This window comes from Delphinus delphis, chromosome 15 (assembly GCF_949987515.2).
Source record: "Delphinus delphis chromosome 15, mDelDel1.2, whole genome shotgun sequence".
Classification (NCBI taxonomy): Eukaryota; Metazoa; Chordata; class Mammalia; order Artiodactyla; family Delphinidae; genus Delphinus; species Delphinus delphis.
In genome coordinates this window covers 22,970,074-22,992,580 of record NC_082697.1, presented here as the reverse complement: position 1 = coordinate 22,992,580, position 22,507 = coordinate 22,970,074, and the positions used below count along the sequence as shown (strand labels likewise).

At 45.6% G+C, this 22,507-nt stretch overlaps 1 protein-coding gene across 3 annotated transcripts in view; it reads left to right on the top strand.

Moving 5' to 3' along the window:
• Positions 1-22,507, top strand: part of CNBD2 (cyclic nucleotide binding domain containing 2) — a 59,710-nt gene that overhangs the window by 17,785 nt on the left and 19,418 nt on the right. For 2 of the 3 annotated variants that reach the window (XM_060030874.2, XM_060030876.2), the window contains exons 4-9: positions 1,627-1,680; positions 6,129-6,292; positions 9,873-10,029; positions 10,539-10,690; positions 12,594-12,732; positions 21,973-22,087. In XM_060030874.2, the coding sequence (XP_059886857.1) occupies positions 1,627-1,680; positions 6,129-6,292; positions 9,873-10,029; positions 10,539-10,690; positions 12,594-12,732; positions 21,973-22,087 (781 nt within the window). The remainder of the gene's footprint in view (positions 1-1,626; positions 1,681-6,128; positions 6,293-9,872; positions 10,030-10,538; positions 10,691-12,593; positions 12,733-21,972; positions 22,088-22,507) is intronic. The other variant, XM_060030875.2, reaches the window with a different exon arrangement.

Genomic DNA, 22,507 nt, shown 5'->3' with positions numbered 1-22,507 from the left:
GACCAGCAGCTAATGTAACTGTGTATATGTGGCTGAGTTTAAGACGAAGCAGGGAGTAGGCACCTGGGGGCAGCTTGAGGGGAAGGGCTTGCCCCATCTAAAGACATTCAAATTCATATATTTTTAAGGCATTTTGGTGGCCAAACCAAACAAATCTGCAGCCAGATTCTGCCCTGTTATTGGGCCGTGAGATGAGAAGGGTTGGAGCAGGAGCCTCGTAACCTCAGGAGGGACCTTCTGACTCAGGGTGTCACGCAGTGGTGAAGCGAAGGGCCCTGGAGACCAGGAGTCTGTGGTTACCAGGAGACCTAGGTTGGTGCCTGGGCAGCTGGAAGCTGAAGACCAGAGTCAGGCTTGTCATCACGGGAGTGTGAGGCTAAACCTAACAACATCCTGCTTTGTCAGGATGGCCTTGAGCGGAGCAGAGCTTCTCAGGGACAGCCTATGGGGGTCATATGGCTTCCGGGCAGGGAGCCGGGGGGTTGGGGCATAGTGTCGGGCAGAGAGAGCCGTAGACTGGTTTTCAGTGGAGTATGTGAATCCAGATCTTTCTGAACATCACGTCTTTCTTTCATTGGCCTCTCTGAGAAGCACCACATGGATGTATAAACTATAAATGGAGGGAGGGGACAGGGAACCGAGTGGGCTCTGGGGAAGGATGTGAGGTGTGCCCAGAGAGATGAATGGGGGTCCTGGTTTGCCCCAGGATGCTGTTCAGGGCCTTGTTTGTCCCTTTCCTCCCCTGCTACTCCCCCCTACATATCTTTTTCCTCTCTCTCTGCCCCTTTCTCTACCCTTTCCACATCCTCTCTGCATCTGTTAGGAAACAGGGTTGAATTAGTTCATCCCTAAGACCTCTTCTTCCTGGCCATCCTTCAGATGAGGACCATTTCCTCACTGTGTGATTTTTGGGCAACTTCCTTCACCCACTTCAGGTCCTCAGTGGAGCTGCTCAGTAGTACCTGCTTTGTCCTGATGATGAAATGGAATAAGATAAGCCATGCCGGGCTTCCCTGGTGGCGCAGTGGTTGAGAGTCCGCCTGCCGATGCAGGGGACACGGGTTCGTGCCCTGGTCCGGGAGGATCGCACATGCCGCGGAGTGGCTGGGCCCGTGAGCCATGGCCGCTGAACCTGCGCGTCCGGAGCCTGTGCTCTGCAACGGGAGAGGCCACAACAGTGAGAGGCCCGCGTACCGCAAAAAAAAAAACAAAACGATAAGCCATGCCTGGCTCATTATAGGCACTTAATGAAGGTTGGCTTTATTTGTTCCTTCCTCTTTATCCCTCTTTCTTTTCTCTATACTTTCCTTTTTTTTTTTTGCTTCTTTTCTCTCTTCCTTTTCTCTCTCCATCCTTCTTCTCTTTATTCTCCTTTCCCTCTCCCCACCCCTGTCTTTCTCTGCCTCCATAATAATACATTGTCAATGCTGGGCCCAAGTCTTGTGTGGAGCTGGGGCTTTTGAGCGGAGGTGGACATGAGAGGCCCAGCTGGTAGGAGGTTTCCCAAGGCTTCCTGCCTACCACAGTGGCCCAGGTACACAGAAGGGTTTCAGTGCAAAATTCTAGAAACAGTCTTGCTGATTCTCCTTCCTCTTCTCAGCCCCCCTTCCTTTTTTTTCCCCCCAGAAAAAGAAACAAGGCCGAATCACATTTGATACTATGGACTTCATTGGAGAGTCGGTATGTATAGACAGCTCTGACCTTGCTGCTGGGATTTTTTTTTTTTCTTGCATCATAGCCTGAAAGAAGCCCTGGGCTGGGTATCAGGATAGCTGGGTTCAGACCAGGTTCTGCCACCAACCCAGTGTGCCACCCTGAGCTAGCCACTTAGTTTCCTCACCTATAAAATAGCTGATCTTGGTGATCCCTTTCAGTTCTGGCATCCCAAGACTGTGAGCCTTCCCCCCACCACCACCCAGCCAACCCCCAAACCCATTGTTGCTTTATAGCTGAGCAGAACCAGCACGGGAGATCGCCTGTGCTTGGACCAGTGGGAAAACCGTAGAAGGCAAAGGAGAGGATGTGAGAGCCCCAGACAGAAGAGAAATAATCAGGGTGGTGGGAAAAGCACTGGCCTGTGTCTGAATTCTGGCTCTGCCCGAAACTTTCTGATAGATGCTGGGCACATCTGTCTCTCACCTGTGCTCAGGTGGCCACTCTGAGAAGGGAATGCTTTCATGTCATTTGCACTGTGTGATTTGTTCTCCGAATTTCAAGCATTATTATCTTCCTGGCTTCTCCCCACCAAATCCTGGATATTAAATTAAAATTTAAAATTTAATTTAAATTTTAAAGGGGCTTCCTTATTTATAGGGAAGATCTGAAGTTCTCACCAATGTAGACCTGACTTGACCCTGGCCTGGAGCAGCCATGCTGGGTTTTCTCTAGGAAAAGCAGGGCGAACAGAGCTTTATAACTGGTACCAGGACCACCTGTGCCACGCTGCTGCCTCCTTCTCCTTTGGAACCAAGGTGTGGCTTCTGCTGACTGCCTCCCCTGGGCATACTAATTTCTCATGCCGCATTATATATGAAGCACAGTAAAGTCCTCCAAATTCTGAGTTTTCTTCAGTTTTCGAGACCAGCTAGTGTCTGACACTGTGCCCTGAAGGTTACCCAAGTTTCACCCTTCAGACAGGAGAAACTAGGGGTCTCTCTGAGAGCCACAGAGCTCTGGAGATGGAGGCAATTCTGTGCGTAGCAACAGAAGGAGAGAGGCGAGTACAGAGGAAAAGTCCATCATATAGGCAAGGCCTCTCTGCCTTTTGAATGAGTTATCACTGGCTCTGTCTCCAGCACAGAGATGGAGAGTAGAGACCCGATTTAAAAACCTGCCCTTTGAGTGACTGCGAATGGGTACCAGGTTTCTTTCTAGGGTGATTAAAAGGTTCTAAAACCCACTGTGGTGATGTACTACTCTGTGAATACACTAAAAATTGATCTGTGCACTTTAAATGATGAAATCATTATGTTATGTGAATTACGTCTCGATCAAGCTGATACACACACACACACACACACACACACACACATTTATACATATATAAGCTGTCTCTCAGACAACACTGGAAAACTCAACTTCCATATAGTCTACTAATGCTAACCTTCTCAGAAAGAATCCTAAGAATTATAGAGGCTTAGAATCATAGACTCATTTATTATAGCATTTGTGAGACATTGGAAACAATGGGTACATTTCTAAAACATGGTTTAAAAAAAATATTGAGTGAAAAAAAGGCAAGTTGCATAAACGATGTCAGCAGTCTAACATTTATGCAAATAAAAATAAAACAATTCTATACATATTCTGTGGGCACACGTATAAGTATATAATAATATATATAAATGGTTAACTCTGGTGGTGGAGAGCAGGTCTGGGTTACTGGTGACATGGTACAAGGGGATTTTAACTATATATATTGTTCTGATTTTTAATGGAAAATAGTCATGTATTATGTGATTTTCAAAAATTTTATTTATGCATAAGAAAAAGGCAGGAAACAAGAATGCCTCATGTAAATGGCTTGTTCTGGGTGGTAGGATTATGGGCAGCCCCTCTTATTTTCCTTTACCCTTCCTGTATGCTAGATGAACACAATGAGGAGATGGCTGGCCTGAAGTGAGTGAGGGTGACAGCGTTGAGAAATGGTGTGTGAGAAACAGGCAGGGCTCTGTTTGAATACTATTCCTTTTTCCCCATTCCAGATATTTTTATGAGCTCCTAAGGTAGGCCTAGATCTGTGTCTGGTGGTGGGGAATACAGACAGCTGTCTGTATCTGCAGGTTCCACATCCGTGGATTCAACTGACCACGGATAGAAAATATTCAGAAAAGAAAAATTCCAGAAAGTTCCAAAAAGCAAAACTTGAATACTGCTTGCAGACAGCAACTAGTTATTGTATTTGCAACTATTTACATAGTATGTACATTGCGTTAGGTATTATAAGTAATCTAGGGATGATTTAAAGTATACAGGAGGATATGCAAATGCTACAGCATTTTAGATAAGGGACTTGAGCATCTGCAGATTTTGGTATTGGCAGGGGTCTTGGAACCAATCCTTCCTCCCCACCTTGTGGCTACTGAAGGACAAGGATGACTGTGCTAGGTTGTGTAACATTCGCACCTTCCCTTAAGGAGCTAATTAGGAGTTAAGGAGATGAAACTTACCCAGGAAGTTAATAACAAACTGTCACTTTTGTAGAAATCCACAGAAGGAGTCTCAAGGGTTAGGGGTGATTAGAAGGATTTCCTGGAGGAATTAGGGCCCTAAGTGGGCCTGAAAAATAAGTTTGGTTCATAGAAGCCAGAGGCATCTGTTTTGCCATAAATAGACCCTATGATAGAAATCCTAATGGGTTATTGAGAGTAAGAGAGAGAAAGGAGAAAGATTGGATTCAGACCATAAAAAAGACCAGCACTTCCATAGCCCTTGCTCTGTGCCATGCACATTGTAAGCCCTTGACACGTATTAACCCTGCTATGTGTACGTATCGTTTCTGTTATCATCAGGTAGGGAAACAGGGGCTCCGGGAGAAGAGACTTGTGCCAGGACACACAAATGGGAAGTCGCAGGACAAAGTTCAAACCCAGGCACCTGGCAGCAGAGCCTGTGTGCTTTTAACCACTGTGCTACACTGTCTTTCCGTCCGTTGTTGTGAAGATCAGAATTCTGCATCATGTCCCACTTTCCTTTTGCTTCTATGACGGTTACTGTTATGTAAGACTGTTCATTCCTTCCTTCCATAAATATGTATTTTGTTGAGTGCCCACTACAGATGAGACATTATTCTAGAGTGGGAAACAAGGTAGACAAGGCCACTATCGTGTTTATATTGGAGCTTATATTCTAGAGCACCTTTGTCCAATGGAACTTTCTGTGACCATGGAAATGTTTAGTAGTCTGCATTATCCAAAACAGTAGCCAGCAGACACATGTAGCTACTGAACCCTTGTCGTTAGTGTGACTGAGGGGCTTATTTTTTATCTAATTTAATTTAAATTTAAGTAGCCACATGTGGCTGTTGGCTGCCATAGTGGACAGTGCAGTTCTACACGTGTGTGTGTGTGTGTGTGTGTGTGTGTGTGTGTGTGTGTGTGTGTGTAGGGTGGGGAAATGACAGATAATATCCACATTAACCAAAAAAGAATAAGGTCATTTCAGAAAGTATTAAATGCTTTGAAGAGAATGATTCATAGCTCACAGAGTGCTGGGAAGGGGGCCTGCTATTTTAGCTCAGATGATGCAGAAGGAACTCCCTGAGGATGTGGCACCATATGAGCTGAGAGCAGAATGAGGAGGAGGAGGCGGCAGCCATATCCATGTGAAAACCCAGGGGAAGAACATTCTGGGCAGAGGAAACAGCCCAAGCAAAGATCTAAAGACGGAAGTGAGCTTGGCATGTGCAAGAGATGGGTAGAAGGCTAGAGAATGAGGGGAGAGGCAGGAGGAAAGGTTGGAGGGCAGTAGGCAGGTAGGGAGTCAGACCATGTGGGGCCCCAGGCTGTGGTAGGAGTTAACATTTTCTCCTAAGTGCAACGGGCAGCCAGGGAGGGGTGTTAACAACTCACGGTGCCATTTCCCCGGCAGGTAGGCGTGGTGAGCGAATGGGTAGATCTGCCCGCCCCCTGGTCCACGAGTCCTGGCTGCTGAGGGTTAGCTAAGAGTCTCTGTAGGCTCTCTTTGTTCCTTAGGCTCCCGGAGAACGCTGAGGTATAGGCTGAGGCAGGGGAGGTCTCCCCTGACTGAAGTGTGTCAAAGGGCCCTTGGAGCCCAGGGAGCCCCACTATTGACTTGGGGGCGTGGTCAATGAACAGCAGAGGTAGTATGATCAGTAGCTGGGGATACAGGCCTTGGCAGGTAACAAATCTAGGTAATAATCCTGCCTGAATGTCGTCATCTGTCAAAGGGGATAATAATCGTGCGTCGCTTCTTTAGGTAAAGATTCAATGAGACGGCGTGTGTAAGTTGCCCATCCCGATGCCTGGCACACAGGAAGCACTCATTACATGTCAGCCACTATTGTATGGGGAGTGGGCAAGTGTGAAAGAAGGACTGTGGGGAGTTGCCTGCTAGCCCCTGGGGGAAACTGCTGGGCCCTCTGTGTCACTTTGGCTCTCTCTTTCCAGGAGCACTTCCCTCCAAGGGCCATTCAGATCACGCAGAAGAAGCCCGCTTGGAGGACAGAGCGCGAGATCCAGTCCCTCTGTAATCTCCTGCAGGTTCTGGATAGTTACCAGAACTACTCGGAGCCCCTGCAGCTGCTCCTGGCCAAGGTCATGCGCTTTGAACGGTCAGTGAGGGGCACATCCCTTGGCCCCTGGGCTGGGGCTGGGCTGGGCAGGGCAAGAAGGGCCCGGCTGCAAAGGCCACGGCGGGTCTACCAGCCCCTCTGCGGGGTGTCAGCCGTGAGAAACCTTCTGTCACTTCACCTTGGTGCTCACCGTTATGACTGCAGCCCACTGTGTCTCAGCCATTCACTGAGAATCTACCCAGAATTAAGGAGTCACTGAGTCTGGAGAGGATCTGGTTGGAACCTCAGAAAGGATCTAGTCTAATTCCCTCATTTTTCAGATAAGGAAACTGAGGCTCGGGGGGGAAATTAGTCATCCTAGTTCACCCAGAAAATAAGTAGCAGAGCCGAGACTCAAATCCAGGCCCTAAAAGCCAGAAGGGATCACAGATGAGGTACTACATCCAGGTAGGAACAACTAGGGCAAGAGTCTGTGAACTTGGATGAGAAAAAATATTATATCTGTATTTTCATTAACCTCTGAAATTTATAATTTCCTTCAGTCATGAATGTAGGTAACAAACCACTGCATACTATTTATTTATTTGGCTGTGTCAGGTCTTAGTTGTGGCATGCAGGATCTTTCGTTGCAGCGTGCAGGCTTCCCTCTAGTTGTGGCACGCGGGCTTAGTTGCCCTGTGGCATGTGGGATCTTAGTTCCCTGACCAGGGATCAAACCCGCATCCCCTGCATTGGGAGGGCGATTCTTAACCACTGGACCACCTGGGAAGTCCCTGTATAATTTTTTTTATAAATAAAAAAATACAGGTATTATGACATATTCAAGTTGCTGCAGATTTCTCAAAAGATAATTTATATTTATCACGTCTTTGAAATGATGGTAGTTATTAGATCTGCTGCTGGCTCTTGTTTTTCAGTGCCTTAATAAAGAGGCACATATATTGCTATATCACAAACTTGGTTTTTTCTTAACTGTAATTCTAATGTATATTATTTTATACATTTAAAACATTGTTCTGTGAAACCTTCACCAGATTGTCAACTGGTCCGTGACACACACAAAAAGGGACCTTGTAAATCCCTTGTAGTAGAGAAGCCCAAGAGGTACATGTGAAAATAGTTATTTCCAGTGGCCTCAGGGGGGCAGCCTAGCAGAATATTTGAGGTAAGACCTGTCTTGAAATCTAAGATGTAAGGTCACTATAGGTTTGTGCCCTATCTTCCTTCATAGTGGTCACAGTCTAAGACATAACCACAACTAACTACGGATTACAGACGACCCTTTATGACCCATGCAGGGTCTGTTTCACAGGTAATAAGCCAGGAGGAGGTAACCTTCCAGCTAGCTTGGCCAAGGGAGTTTCACAGAAGAGGTGGCATTTGAACAGGTAGATTTGACAAGTGGAGGTGTAGACGGGACATTCCAGGCAGAGGGAACCATCTGCTTTGTTCTAGCCCAGTAAAGAAGAGAGGGAGTCACTGCTGTCTTTTTTTTTTTTTTGGCCTCTCCCGTTGCGGAGCAGAGGCTCTGGACGCGCAGGCTCAGCGGCCATGGCTCACGGGCCCAGCCGCTCTGCGGCATGTGGGATCTTCCCGGACCGGGGCACGAACCCCTGTCCCCTGCATCGGCAGGCGGACTCTCAACCACTGCGCCACCAGGGAAGCCCCCACTGCTGTCTTAAAGTAAGATTCTATAGCAGGCAGAATGGCGTCACAGAAAGAAAAAGAGTCACAGGCTTAGAAGCTCTGGAATTTAATGCCCCGTCTGCTGTGTGACCTCAGGCAAGCCACTTAACCTTTATGAGCCTAGTATCCCCATGAGTGATATAAAGATAATAGTATGAATTTTACAGGCTTTTTGTGAACATCAGGATGTGGTAATTGTTAAAGCCCTCCGCTAGTTGCTGATTACTATTTCTGGGACTGGGAATTAGCAGATTAGATAGAATTCTTCCACTCACAAGCGACAGAAAACCCAGCCTAAGGGAATGCATTGGTGGCTCATGTATCTGAAAGTCCTGGGATAGTTCTCCAGCTTCAGGCTCAGCTGGATTCAGGGGCTCAGTGTCACCAGGACCCACATTTGTGTCTTGTCTCTCTCCATCTCTTGGCACTTCGTTTGCATAAGCAGCTTATGCAAATGCAAATGCAAAGGAGAGTCTCTGTCTGAGACTCTCCTTTCATGGTGGCAAGCTGACTGCTACAGCCACAGCTCCAAACTTCTAGCTTTCCAGGTTCAGTCCATTGGGAAGGAGAAAATACCTCTTCCCGGTCAAGTCAGAGCCTTGGGATTAGTTCTTTCTGAGCCAGGGTGATCTCACTTGAATCACCAGTGGGTCAGTGATGTTCTGATTGTCTAAGAGTCAAGAAAAGGTGTTTCCCCCAAAGTAAAATCAGGGTGCAGTTGGTGGAGAAAGGTGACCGGGTGCTTGGCAGAGAAAACAACAGATATCTGCTGTACGAGATATCTCTTCACTCCCAAAATGTAGGTTATGGTCTCTGAGGGTCTACCCTGGAATGAAGGCTGGCCTGTGCTCTCTCGCCCCCGAAGTGTTACTTCCTGGCTGAATATGCTTGCCTTCTCCCATCTAGTCACTGTCATCTGGGCTGTTGCCTCTTTCCTCTATTGATAAAGCCTCTGGTTTGTACATTGTCCTGTCTGTTGGAGCTTACTGTTCTTTCTTTGAATATGCCAGGCCTCCAGCCATCTCTATGCTTTTGGACATGGTGGTCCCTCTGCCTACGACACTCTTCCATCTCTCTGGCCACCTGGATGACTCTAGCCACCATCCTAGGGCCTTCTCTGGCCTTCCTAAACTGGTTTAAGTGCCCTTTCTCTCTGCTTCTGAATTAGCCTGTGCCTTACCTCTTTTAAAGCATTTTTAAACCTTATTTACTTCTTGTATTTGACCATAATTTCGAGAACCAAATTTGTATTTTTTATCACTACACCTGTTAGACACCATTGGTATTTGTCTAACTTATTGAATGAATGAAGTAAATAAATACTAAAAGAAGTGAGATTTGATTTGAACTTGCATTTGAAATACAGAAACTATCCTCCTCTGAGCTTAAGAACTGTTAGTTTGCTCTGAACCTGGGTACCTTTGCCCTAACGGTTCCCAGTTGGATAGTGAGCTATTAGGGATCGTAATAAGATCATTTATCCATCTCTTTCTACGTATGCTCATCTGCATTTTACAGACAAGAGTAACTGAGGCTCAGAGAGGGGATATGAGTTGCCTAGTGTCCCACAGCTAAGGGCAAAACCAGGATTTGGATCCTGGTCTGACTCTAAAGCCAGTGCTCATATCATTTAGCTACTCATCCATTGCTTCCAGCATTTGTTCATTCATTTATTCAACAACTGTTCATTGCCTAAGCAGACTGACAAAGGCTCTGCTCTCCGGCAGCTTCCTCTAATGGAGGTGGGCGGCTGAACAAATGTTAGTGAAGGGGTCAAGCTTGGTGGGGATGGGGCTGGGCTGTTCTGAGGTCCCTTCTAGTCCCAGTCTGTGCTTTCATACTCCAGAGCAGAGAGCACGGCCCGTCCAGATCTCCTCCCCCTAGGGACCAGACTCTGTTGCTACCAGGTCAACTGGCCATGGTCTTTTCCCAGGTTTGGTCGCAGGCGTGTGATCATCAGGAAGGGCCAGAGGGCCAACAGCTTTTATTTTATCTACCTGGGCACGGTGGCCGTGACCGAGGACGAAGATGGCAGCAGTGCCTTCCTGGACCCCCACCCGACGTTGCTGCAAAAGGGCAGCTCTTTTGGGGTAAGCACGGGGGACGGGTCTGCGTTCCTGGGGTGGGGTTCGTGGTGTGACAGGACTCCTGCTACAACCTCTAGGCCAGGCCCAGCCCTGCCTTTCGCTCTGTGCAGTCACTGCGCTGTTGTGGGTCACAGAGCCCTTACCTGTCAAATGCTGATCGAGTTGGAGCCAGTGATGTCCAAGTCCCACCACTTCGTCTGTGATGTTTAAGGAGTATGCTCCCTCTACAACCCCCTAGAGGTGCAGTGACTCCTCAGCAAGGCCTCTCCAGCTTCCTTTCTCTGCCCTGGTCAAGCCAGTTGCCTCTTTTTCCACAGGCAGCATATTAAGAGGGAGGGGCGTGGGCCCATAGAAGCAGGGAGTGAGCAGGGGCACAGGACGGTCCAGGGAACCTGCAGTCTGGGGAGGAGAGATTTCTCAGGGGAGATGCAAGCAGGGAAGAGGTGGTCAGGGCTGCGGGCAGAACGCCACGGGTGACCTCTCACTTGCCTTTGCCCCTGTCTACCCAACAGGAAATGGGCTTTCTAACTTCTTCAGTGAGGAGGGCCACCGTGGTCTGTATGGAAGAAACAGAGTTCTTGGTTGTTGACAGAGAGGATTTCCTTGCTAATAAACTGGATCAAGAAGTTAAGAAGGATGCTCAGCATCGGTTTGAATTTTTTAGGTAACTCCACCAGCCAGCGTCTTCCCCCTGTGTGTCTATTAGGTGCCTTTGTCCTAGACCCAGTGGGGAACACTAGGTGCTGTTCTCTCTGCTTGAAATGCTCTTTGGTACCCACCTCCCACCCAACTTCTCCATCTAGCAAACTCCTAACATACCTTCAGGTCACAGTTCAAATATCCCTTCCTTATGGGATAGTAACAACAGGATAGCTAACATGCATTGAGCACTTGCTGGGCCAGGCAGGATGCTCAGCCCTTTGTACCACCCGTTATATCTAATCTCACATTCAACCCATGATGTTCTTTCTCTTTTTCTCCCCAGTTTACAGTGAGGGAAGCAAGGCTCAGGATGGTGATGTGTCCAGAATGCCTGATTCAGAGTCTCTGGGCTTCACCACCCCGCCTCACTAACGAAGCCCACCTACCCTCACTCCAGAATAGAGAGGGTGCCCCCTCAGTGCTTCTACCCCGTGTTTCTGTAAAGCCCCATCCAAACTGTAATTCTTGAGCATATAATACTTTCTTTACAGTTTATTTGTGCCATCAGACAGTAAGCAGCTCAGTGGCAAGGGCAGACCTGCCTTTTTCACCATCATCATCCCTGTGTTATCACAGTGCCAGGAGCATGCAGGTGCTCATTTAATTATCTTTAGTTACTTGCCTTGAGGAAAAGAGTGAAAATCAAATGGAGCATCTGCACTGGCACTGAGAATACAGGTTGTAGGGTTGCAGGGCCATAGAGAAGCGTGTTGAGCAGAGGGGTGGGCTGGAACTGAGAGAAAGCCATCTGCATGAAGGGGCTGCAGCCCGAAAAGGGAGGGACTTGGTTCTGAAGGGAGGGGCAGTTCATTTTTTTATACAGTGGAAGAAAAATAGGACCGTGTTCTAATCTCAACTCTTAGGCTTATCCACCATGGGACCCTAGATAGGTCACTTCACTTCTCTGGGCTTTAGTCTCCTGTGCAGTAAAATGGGGATAACAATTCCTCTCTCCCCAGGTCATTGTAAGAATCAAATGAGGTGATCGTGGGAAGTGCGTGGCTCAGTCTTGGCCCAGGAGGTGCTCCTTCTGTGGTGGCCCTGTTTTCCTCCTGTGTTTCCAGACCCTTCTCCTCCTTGGGCATGGCACTGACCCTGTTCCCCTTTGATGCCCTGGACAGAACTCGGTGCTCCCTCGCCTAGGTTGAGGCCTGAATCACTCGAGTTCAGAGCTCATAATCTGTTGGAGCTGAGAAGATCTAAGATGATTTTTGTTGGCAGCCCCGCGGGGCCACCTGCGAGGGAAGGGAAGCCCATGATCAGCGGTGTATGAGATTCAAGATCGCGGAAGGGGTGGTCACTGCCGGGTGGGCCTTTCACCACAGGGCACAAACAGGCCAAAAGAGGAGAGTCCAGACTTCCCCCATTCCCAGGCCCAGGGCTGAGGATTTGAAGCCAATAGGCTGGAGGAGACAGGGGTTGGAATGAGCTGCCCAAACCAAAGGTAGGGCCTGGACTGCTGAGCTGGGGGACAGGATAACCAGTGAGCTGAAGTGAGGAACTCTTGGGTGCTCCTTGGAATGGGAGTAGCTCAGTGGTAACAAGGTTGGCGGGGGATTCAGCCGGGAGAAGCTCCTGGAGGGAGGAGCGGAAGTGAAAGAAGCAGAGCTCCGATCACCCCGGGTGCGTCTGAGGCGCAGTGAGGGGAGCAGCTGAAGGGCAGGGCCTTGAGAAGAGGGCAGGGGAGAAAAGGACAAGTGACAGGAGACCGGCTGCAGGCTAGGCTAGCGAGCAGGGTGGGCGTGAAATCTTCCGCCTCAGGCCTTTGCAAGAGCAGGAGAACATATTCCTTTTCTGGAAATTGCTAAGTGCTGAGCCCCCTTGGTGACGGAGGGCGATGAAGTCTAACAGGCTTTTCCCCTCAGGAAGATGGATCTGTTTCACTCCTGGTCCGATGAGAAGCTCTGGAAGCTCGTAATGCTGGGGAAGATAGAGAAGTTCTCATATGGGCAGCTGATCTCAAAGGACTTTGTAGAATCGTCCTCCATCGTGTTTGTGTGTAAGGTAAGAGGTCTGGGGTGGGGTGGTGAAGCTGGGAAGAGCGTGCCTAATCTAATGTCCCGTAGCCAGGTGACCGGCAGAGCCCTGGTCTTCAACACGTCTTTTTCTGAGCGCCCATATCCTACTTAAAAAGGCAAAGGAGTGTCCATTGACAGGTGAATGGATAAAGAAGATGTGGCACATATATACAATGGAATATTACTCAGCCATAAAGAGAAACAAAACTGAGTTGTTTGTAGTGAGGTGAATGGACCTAGAGACTGTCATACAGAGTGAAGTCAGAAAGAGAAAAATAAATACCGTATGCTAACACATATATATGGAATCTAAAAAAAAAAAAAAATGATGAACCTAGGGGCAGGACAGGAATAAAGAGGCAGATGTAGATAATGGACTTGAAAACACAGGGAGGGGGAAGGGAAAGCTGGGACGAAGTGAGAGAGTGGCATGGACATATATACACTACCAAATGTAAAGTAGAGAGCGAGTGGGAAGCAGCTGCATAGCACAGGGAGATCAGCAGTGCTTTGTGACCACCTAGAGGGGTGGGATAGGGAGGATGGGAGGGAGGGAGATGCAAGAGGGAGGGGATATGGGGTTATAGTATGCATATAGCTGATCCACTTTGTTATATAGCAGAAACTAACACACCATTGTAAAGCAATTATACTCCAATAAAGATGTTAAAAAAAAAAGACAAAGGACACACTTTGGCCTCCCTCCCTCAGAGGGTTGCTGTGAACGTTAAGATATAGCTGTTATATTACAAAGAGGGCAGGTGTGGGGAGGGTACCCCCTTCTTCAGCTCATATACATGTTTATTTACAAACAGATACATATTTAAATTATGCATTTGGCTCTTGAATTTTGATGATGCCAGGTCACTTATTTATTTATTTATTATTTCTTTTTGGCTGCATTGGGTCTTCGTTGCTGCGCATGGGCTTTCTCTACTTGCGGCAAGTGGGGGCAACTCTTTGTTGCGGTGCATGGGCTTCTCATTGCGGTGGCTTCTCTTGTTGTGGAGCACGGGCTCTAGGCGCGTGGGCTTCAGTAGCTGTGGCACTCGGGGTCAGTAGTTGTGGCTCGCAGGCTCTAGAGCGCAGGCTCAGTAGTTGTGGCGCACGGGCTTAGTTGCTCCGTGGCATGTGGGATCTTCCCAGGCCAGGGCTCGAACCCATGTCCCCTGCATTGGCAGGCGGATTCTTAACCACTGCGCCACCAGGGAGATTTCCAGATCACTTTTTATAATTATAATCTCTAAATTGTAAAAGTAATACGACCACATTATACAACTTTCCAGGAAGAGGGACAAATGAACTCATCACCACAGAATAGATTTCCAAAATTGAAATTACTTAGCATCACCATTTTTATGACTCTTGGAACAAACTGCTTTTCACAAGGAGGGATCCACTTTCTCTAGCTCCCAGCAACACACAACTTTGCCAGTGCCACCAACCTCTGCCATCATTCTTTCAAAAGTTTTTGAATTTAATATGTGGCAATTACTGCCTCACTGAGGATTTAGCTTATGGTTTTTTCTGATTACTAGTGAGATTAATCATGTTTGTTTACTATCTGAATTTTGTGTTTTGTGAATAGCTTTATGTCCTTTGCCCCCTGCTCTGTAGGTTGATAATGAAAAGAAAATTTAAGGAGGTTGATATTGTCATTATTCCCATTTTACAGAGGTGCAAAGGAAGGTTAGGTGGCTTGTTCAAGATCACGCAGTTGATGAGGGGCAGAGGCAGGGTTCGACCCAGGTCTGTCTGACCCCAAAGCTCTTCTTCCCAGAAGCTGGGACTTGGGATTTGAGTTGACCTTTCCATCAATTGTTGACCCTGCTCGAATCCTAAGTAGTTCATCATCATCATCATCATAAGAGTCACTATTTTTTTTTGAAGCTCTTTGCTCCTGTGCTAGGAGTGCTACTAACATCATTAATCTTTTTTTGTTTATTTTGGAATAGGTAGTACTTCACATGGTTCAAAATTCAAAACGCTCACAAGAGTGATGTCTCCCTCCCCTCTCTCTCTCCCAGAGTATCCCTCCCCAGGGACCACCACCAGCACCAGTTTCTGTGTCTCTGTCCTCCACATGTTCTCCCTCTGTACAGGCAAATGCGTGTGTATATGTTTTTTCCTTCTTTTTCATAAGTGGTGTCATCCTATACAGACTGTTCTGCACTTTGTTGTTTCATTTGAGAGTATTTCTGTAGGTTGTTCCATGTCAGTACATAAAGAACTCATTCATTCTCTTTTACCACTCATGAGTATTTTACTGTACGGTTGTGCTTTATTTTTTTATATATTTATTGGAGTATAATTGCTTTACAATGTTGTGTTAGTTTCTGCTGTACAGCAAAATAAATCAGCTATATGTATACATATATCCCCATATCCCCTCCCTCTTATGTCTCCCTCCCACCCTCCCTATCCCACCCCTCTAGGTCATCACAAAGCATCGAGCTGATCTCCCTGTGCTGTGCTATGCAGCAGCTTCACACTAGCCGTCCATTTTACATTTGGTAGTGTATATATGTCAATGCTACGCTCTCACTTTGTCCCCGCTTCCCCTTCCCCCTCGGTGTCCTCAAGACCATTCTCTACATCTGCGTCTTTATTCCTGCCCTGCCACTAGGTTCATCAGTACTGTTTTTTTAGATTCCATATGTATGGTTGTACTTTAACCAGTTCCCTAATTGATGGATATTTAGGTTATCTCAAACAGTGCTTTGATGAATAACTGTGCACCTAGTACCATTCTACCATAAATCTTCACTGTAGCTCTACCAGGAAGATATTATTATTCCAAGTTTGCAGATGAAGAAGTTGAAACTAAGATGCCTTAAGAAAGGCCACGTAGCTAGTAAGTGGCAGAGCCAGAATTCTGCCCCAAGACTCCCATATTTAATATCTCCTGTATACCTGTTGCCTACATGTTAAGCCACCACAGACATTTGCCAAGTTTTTGCCAAGATCATGACACAGTGGCCCAGGCTCTGGAGGGATACAAAGGTGGAAAAGATTGGTTTTCTGGGGCTTCCCTGGTGGCACAGTGGTTAGAATCTGCCTGCCAATGCAGGGGACATGGGTTCGAGCCCTGGTCCATGAAGATCCCACAAGCCATGGAGCAGTTAGCCCATGCGCCACAACTACTGAGCCTGTGCTCTAGAGCCCGCGAGCCACAACTACTGAGCCCGAGTGCTACAACTACTGAAGCCCGCGCGCCTAGAGCCTGTGCTCTGCAACAGGAGAAGCCACCGCAATGAGAAGCCCATGCACCGCAACAAAGAGTAGTCCCCACTTGCCGCAACTAGAGGAAAGCCCATGCGCAGCAACGAAGACCCAACGCAGCCAAAAATAAAATAAATTTATATATTAAAAAAAAAAGAAAAGATTGGTTCTCTCTCCTTATATATCTTCTCCACTAGATTCTGAGTGTAGACAAAGTTGTCAATGCCGACTACCAAGTGATTAGTACAAACTCTGTGAATTACAAGAATTCAGGATGGGGAACTCTCGAAAGGCTGAAGGCTCCAAGGAGGGCTTCCTGGAGGACGTGAGGTGGGAGATGAGCATTGAAGTATTGGGCCCTTAGACAAAAGTAGGGGGCAAGATTTGTTGTGTGCTGGAGCTGGCTCTTCCTGGCCTGAGAGAGCTGATTGTTAAGTTCTCAGGAATTTTGCAAGTCAGTACGCATGATAATTATTAAAAATTAAATTATATAAACCTACAATTAACTATTGAAAACAAGGGTAATAACTACTGAAAAACTTATCATTTCCTGGATTTATTGCATTTTACTATTATCTATGCTCTTGAAGTTACTTTTGCCCAGCGTATCCATATGGTGGAAATCTCTGCCATTGTGCACATCTCTTCTCAGTTCCACGTGCAGTGACTTCCCATTGGTAGCTGAAAATCGACCATGGTGGGAGTATGTACACACACAATGGAAATAGGCAGACGCTCTAAGTCAGGTCTTGATTTATGGCTTTGCTTATTGTCTTAAGAAAGCTATAGAGAAAATGTTTATAATGCAGATTAAATTTCAAAGTGGGCTGGGTCTGTAGCCATTACATTGTAAAGAGCAGAAAATTAAGGAAATGTTTTCCAGTATTTAAAAATGACTCATCATAGATTCATCATAGAAGTTATATAATTGATGAACAGGTGAAGTTCTGATAGACATAGTGTTAAAGCTAAAAGAGGTTTTAATTTAATGAATATACTTTATAAGAGGGTGAGAAATAGTTTACCAGTAGAGTACAAGTCAGACTTAATAATATTAAATTTATAGATTGGGATGCAAATTCATTTGTCAAATTATGGTTGAATTGTGACTATAGACTAGCCACTGATATGAGTTCAGCCAAAGTCAATAAAAGCATTCTGTGAGAATCGATTGGCTATACGGAATTTCCAATAAGAGTGTGGTATATTTTATTATTATTTATAAATTGTGTGTAACACACCCTTCATAACAGTAAAATGTATAGACATGCATACATTTTACCCAAGAGCCGGTTGTTTCAGCATCACCAGGGATGTGTTTGTGTTGTGATTTTTGGGTTCAGTCCCAGAGAACAGTCAAGTCTAGCTAATGCAAGCAGGAAGGGATTTACTGCAGGATGTTAAATGGCTAACAGACTTACTGGTGAGGGGAGACCTGAAGAAACAGGCTCGACTGAAAATGACTCCCAAACGACTCCAAATCAGAGTTCAGAACTGGACTGTCACTGGTGCTGCTGCTTCTGCCAAGTTCAGGAAGCCACCGTCTCCACTAGCAAAGTGGATGTCCCACAGTTCCAAAACCAAGGCTTGCCCAGGTGTACTGGATTGGTGGAACCCAAATCACATCCAGAGCCTTAGTTTCAAGGTACCTTGCGAAATGTAGTGTTTGGTTTCCAGCCTCTACACACTAACACTAAAAGGGGATTGGATGCACAGGATCTGACCCAGAGGAGGGCGAGGATGAGGATGAGACCCTTGCCAGTGGAGGGGGGAAGAGTTTGATAAGTTTGGAGAATCCTGATGGTCATGTGAGGAGAGGTGGGAGAAAGCCTAGAAGAGAAACTGGTGGTGGAGAGCCCTGAAGGCCAACCTGAATAATTGGCCATTCTTTCTCCCCCTGATATCTGCTTCCTCTTTCCTAAAATATTGGGGTGATTGCCTCCAAAGCCAAGAATGCCATGTGTCTGCAAATTTAACTCTAAGCTCTTTTGATACTGTATAACCAGAAAAGATGGAGGAGATGAGCAGTAAGGGATATAAATTCAAGACTTTCTTTACTCAGTATGATGGTTACATCCTGACCAGCAGAATGTTCTTAATCTGGTTTAGCCTTCATTTCTTTATCTGTAAAATGGGACTGTGTGCTTACTTCATGAAGTCTGTGAGGATGAGATTAGCTCAGCACATGCTCACTCACCTCAGTCACCCTCTAACCCAGTGGTTCTCAAAGTGTTGTTGCTGGACCAGCAGCGACACCTGGGAACTCATTAGAAATGCAAATTCTCGGGCCCACCCAAGAGCTATTAAACCCAAAACTCTGGGAGAAGGGGCTCAGTAATCTGTGTTCTGACAACACTGACATCTGCTTCTGGGTGGTTCTGATGTGCACTAAAGGTGGAGGACCCCGATCTAAGGGAGGAGTTTTCAAATTTTGGTAAGCATGGCAGAGTCCTGCCTCACCCCAGAAATTCTGCTTCATTAACTCTGGAAATCTGCATCTGAATAAGCGCCACAGGTGATTTCTAATGCTTGAACTTATTCTGAGAAAAATAATACAGATGTCACAAAGTGACAGCAGGTAGAGAGCCTCTTGCCTAGCAGATGAGTTGGTTTATCCCTTGTAGTGTTTTGCTAAAACCTGATTTAATTGTTAATGCGAAGATTCTATATAAAAGTTCTGATTTCTGGCTTCTTTTGAATATTCAGAAGATCAGGCTATGTTCTGGTGTGGCTCCTCTGGCTGGAGGTGAAGTGCACCTGCCACCTCTAAAGGGACTGTTCTTTTTTTCTCATTTTAATTTCCCACCTGACCAGCTGCTTAAATGTTCATCTGCTAAAAACAGTTGTCCCGACTCCTGTAGTTTACTGATATTGCCACTAGAGGGAGAAATCAACATCGGGTGGCTGTGCGTCGTTGGGGTCGTGGCAAAGTTGGAGAACATGATTTCTGCTAGCATTGCAAACATAATTAATGCCCATAATCAACTCATTTTGAACAGTTTATCACTTGGGACCACATGGTGAAATTGTTTTTCCACAGATACAGATGCGATTAAAGACACATGAGAGTCTTTCCAGAGAGAACTGCTCATGTGTGTTTCTCCAGTACCTGCAGTTCCTGGTGGATAAATGTTTGTTGAATGAATGTTGAAAAAAGCTCCCAGCACAATGCCTGGAATATAATAAGGGCTTATTAAATGTTTGATCTCTTCTTCTCCTTCCTGTTCAGCAGTAATCTATCTTGAACCTTAACCCTTTATAACGTGTCTTTTAGAATTCCTACTTAAAAAGATTAAGATTTTATAAAGTATGAAATGCATAAGAAAAATGACGTATCTTTCTTGCCTCTCAGATTAGAAAATATTAAAAGGGTTGTGAAAATCCAGTTGTCAATGTACTACAAAGATGTATTACAACAGGTTCTGTTATGCACTGTTGGACAGAGTGTAAACTTATCTAACATTTCCAGGGGCTTTCCTGGTGGCTCAGTGGTTAAGAATCCGCCTGCCAATGCAGGGGACACCGGTTCGAGCCCTGGTCCAGGAAGATCCCACATGCCATGGAGCAACTAAGCCCGTGCACCACAACTACTGAGCCCACGTGCCGCAACTACTGAAGCCCGCGTGCCTAGAGCCCACGCTCTGCAACAAGAGAAGCCACCGCAATGAGAAGCCCGCGCACCACAGCAAAGAGTATCCCCTGCTCACCGCAACTAGAGAAAGCCCACATGTAGCAATGAAGACCCAATGCACCAAAAAATAAATAAATAAAATAAGTAAATTTATTTAAAAAGAAAACAACTTATCTAACATTTCTGGAGGGCTGTTTGGAAATACGTATCAAAATTTAAAACATGCATAATACCTTTAGGAATGAATCCCAAGGAGACAGTCAAGCATAGGTATTGTATTAGGATAAACTGGATTAAGCCACAATTATTTTTAAAATCCTCAGATCTCAGTGGATTGACAAAGTATATTCCTTCCTCCCACTACCTGATCATAGCAGGTCAGCAGGAAGCCTTACTCCTCATGTCACATGGAGACATGGGCCCTTCTTGACCCATGATTCAATGATCAGTAGAACAGGAGAAGGTAATATTGAGAGCCAAGTGATGGCTTTTATTTATTTATTTATTTAGGCCTAGCTGAGCGACTTGCAGGATCTTAGTTCCCCAACCAGGGATCGAACCCGGGGCCCCCGCAGTGAAAGCATGAAGTCCTAACCACTGGACCACCAGGGAATTCCCTGGCTTTTAAAGTTTCTACCCAGGATTATCACAAGTCACTTTGCTAAGGAAATTGGCCAAAGTGGTAAGAAGGCCATGCCTAATTCAAAGGGTAGAAAAGTATAATCCTGCCATGTGCCTGGAAGGAGAACTCAAGTACTTGCCTCAATGACCACTATGGGCATTAAGATGTAAGTACAAGGTTATCAGTTAAAAGTTGCTGTCCACTGCAGGTCACAGTATTAATAGTCTAGAATTAAGCAATCTAGTGCTAGAACAGCTGTCCTAGGAAGTCATCAAGAACCCAGACCCCTTCTAGCTTCTCCCTTCATCGTCCACAGTTTATGGCTTTCATCCTAATGGCGACAGTATGGCTGTTCCACCTCCAGCCATCACATCTGAGTTTCAGGCAGAAGGTAGTGGGAAGGATAACCATAGCTTTCCTTGGAGATTTATCCATCAGTCTTCCACTTATATCTCATTAGCCAGAATTGAGTCACTGCCAGCCCCACTGTCGGAGAGTTTGGGAAGGTGGTGAGTTTTTTTAAACTGGAGATTTTGTTGTCCTGAACGAAATCAGAGTTATATATAATACTGGCAAATTAGAAACAACTAAATATTAATCTTCAAAAATGTTTTCCTGAGGTGTAACATATATGCAATAAGGACCTCAAATCTAAACTTTTACAGCTTGATGAATTTTTACATATGTATACCCCTGTGTAAGCATCACCCAAATCAAGATAGAGAACATTTTCAGTACCTCAGAGGCTCCCTTATGTCCTTTCCCAGACAAAATGCCCCCACACAGGTAACCACTCTTCTGACTTCTGTCACCACAGATTACTTTTGCCTATTCTTTAACTTTGTGTAAATGGAATCGTATCGTATGTGCTCCTTGTGTCTGACTTCTTTTGCTCAACTGAATATTTATTTATTTTTAATTTTATGTAAATTATGGCATACATAGAATAATATGCAATCATTAAAAACAATAGCTTAGAACCATATTGCTTGGCATAAAAAGATGTCCTTGATATATTATTGAGCTTTTAAAAAGGTTACAAGAGTCTGTTTTACATAAAAGGACTTATTTATGAAAAATTGTATCTATACATCTTATATGCTTAGAGAGAAGAGTTTGAAATAATATTCACCAAAGTGTTACCCTTGTTATTTCTGGGTGTTAGGATTAACATAGTTTTAACTTTCTCTATGTTCTTCTTTGTTTGATTTGAATATTTTTTAAACTTTTAGTTTTGGAATGATTTTAAATTTACAGAAAATTTGCAAGAACAGTACAAAGAATTCCTGTATAACCCTAACCTGGCTTCAACAATTATTAACATTTTGCCACATTTGCTTCTATATATATGTATATTTTTTTCCTGCCTGAATCATTTGAGAGTTAAGTATCATTCATCATATTCATTTACCCCTATATACTTAAGTGATTATTTTCTAAGGTCAGAAATTAACCACAGAATAATTTTTGAAATCTAGGAATTTAACATTGATATAATATATAATCTATAGTCCATAGTCAATTTCACCAATTGTCCCAATAACATCCTCAATGGTGATTTTTTTTTTTTTAGTTCTCAGGCCTCTTTAGCTATTTGAATTTTTTATGATGAGTAGATAACATTTTCATTTTTAAAAAGGGCCTGAAACCACTTGCATTAAGCAAGTAAAACAAAAGAGAGCTTATCTTCAAAGCCTAGCCTACCTGGAGCTGGGGTTGACCCTTCTGCTCGTGTCTCTTGACGTGTCCAGGGCAGCTGTGAAGTACTGCAGTTGATAGACCTTGCGACCTCGCCCTTCTACCACAAGTGGGTCTGGCAGCACCTGCAGCTGATAGACGACAGACCTCCAAACACCCACCTCAAGGGTAAGCCGACATCCACATCCGGCAGCCCGCAGCACGGTAGGGGGTGCCTGATCCTGTGGGTTCTCAGTGCCTGGTCCACAAAATCTTAGAAATCTAGAGCTGGAAAGGCCTGGCAGGATAGACATCCTTCTTCTACCAGCTGTGGAAACCTGGTCCACGCGGCCGTCCGAGGTGAGACTCCTGCCCACCCTTGCAGCCAATTTCAGCCTTTCCCTTTTGCTTCAGGTTCTCACAGGGAGAGGGGTGGAAAAAAGAGAGCTTGGAGCTAGACAGAGCCAGGTTTGAATACCACTGATTAGCAGGGTGATTTTGGTGAGTACTCAAGCCTCTGGGCCTGGTGCCCTGGGGTCTGTCGCTGGTGTCGTGGTTAAGAGCATAGGCCCAGGGCCAAGCTATGATTGAATTCAGGGTCCTTCTCTT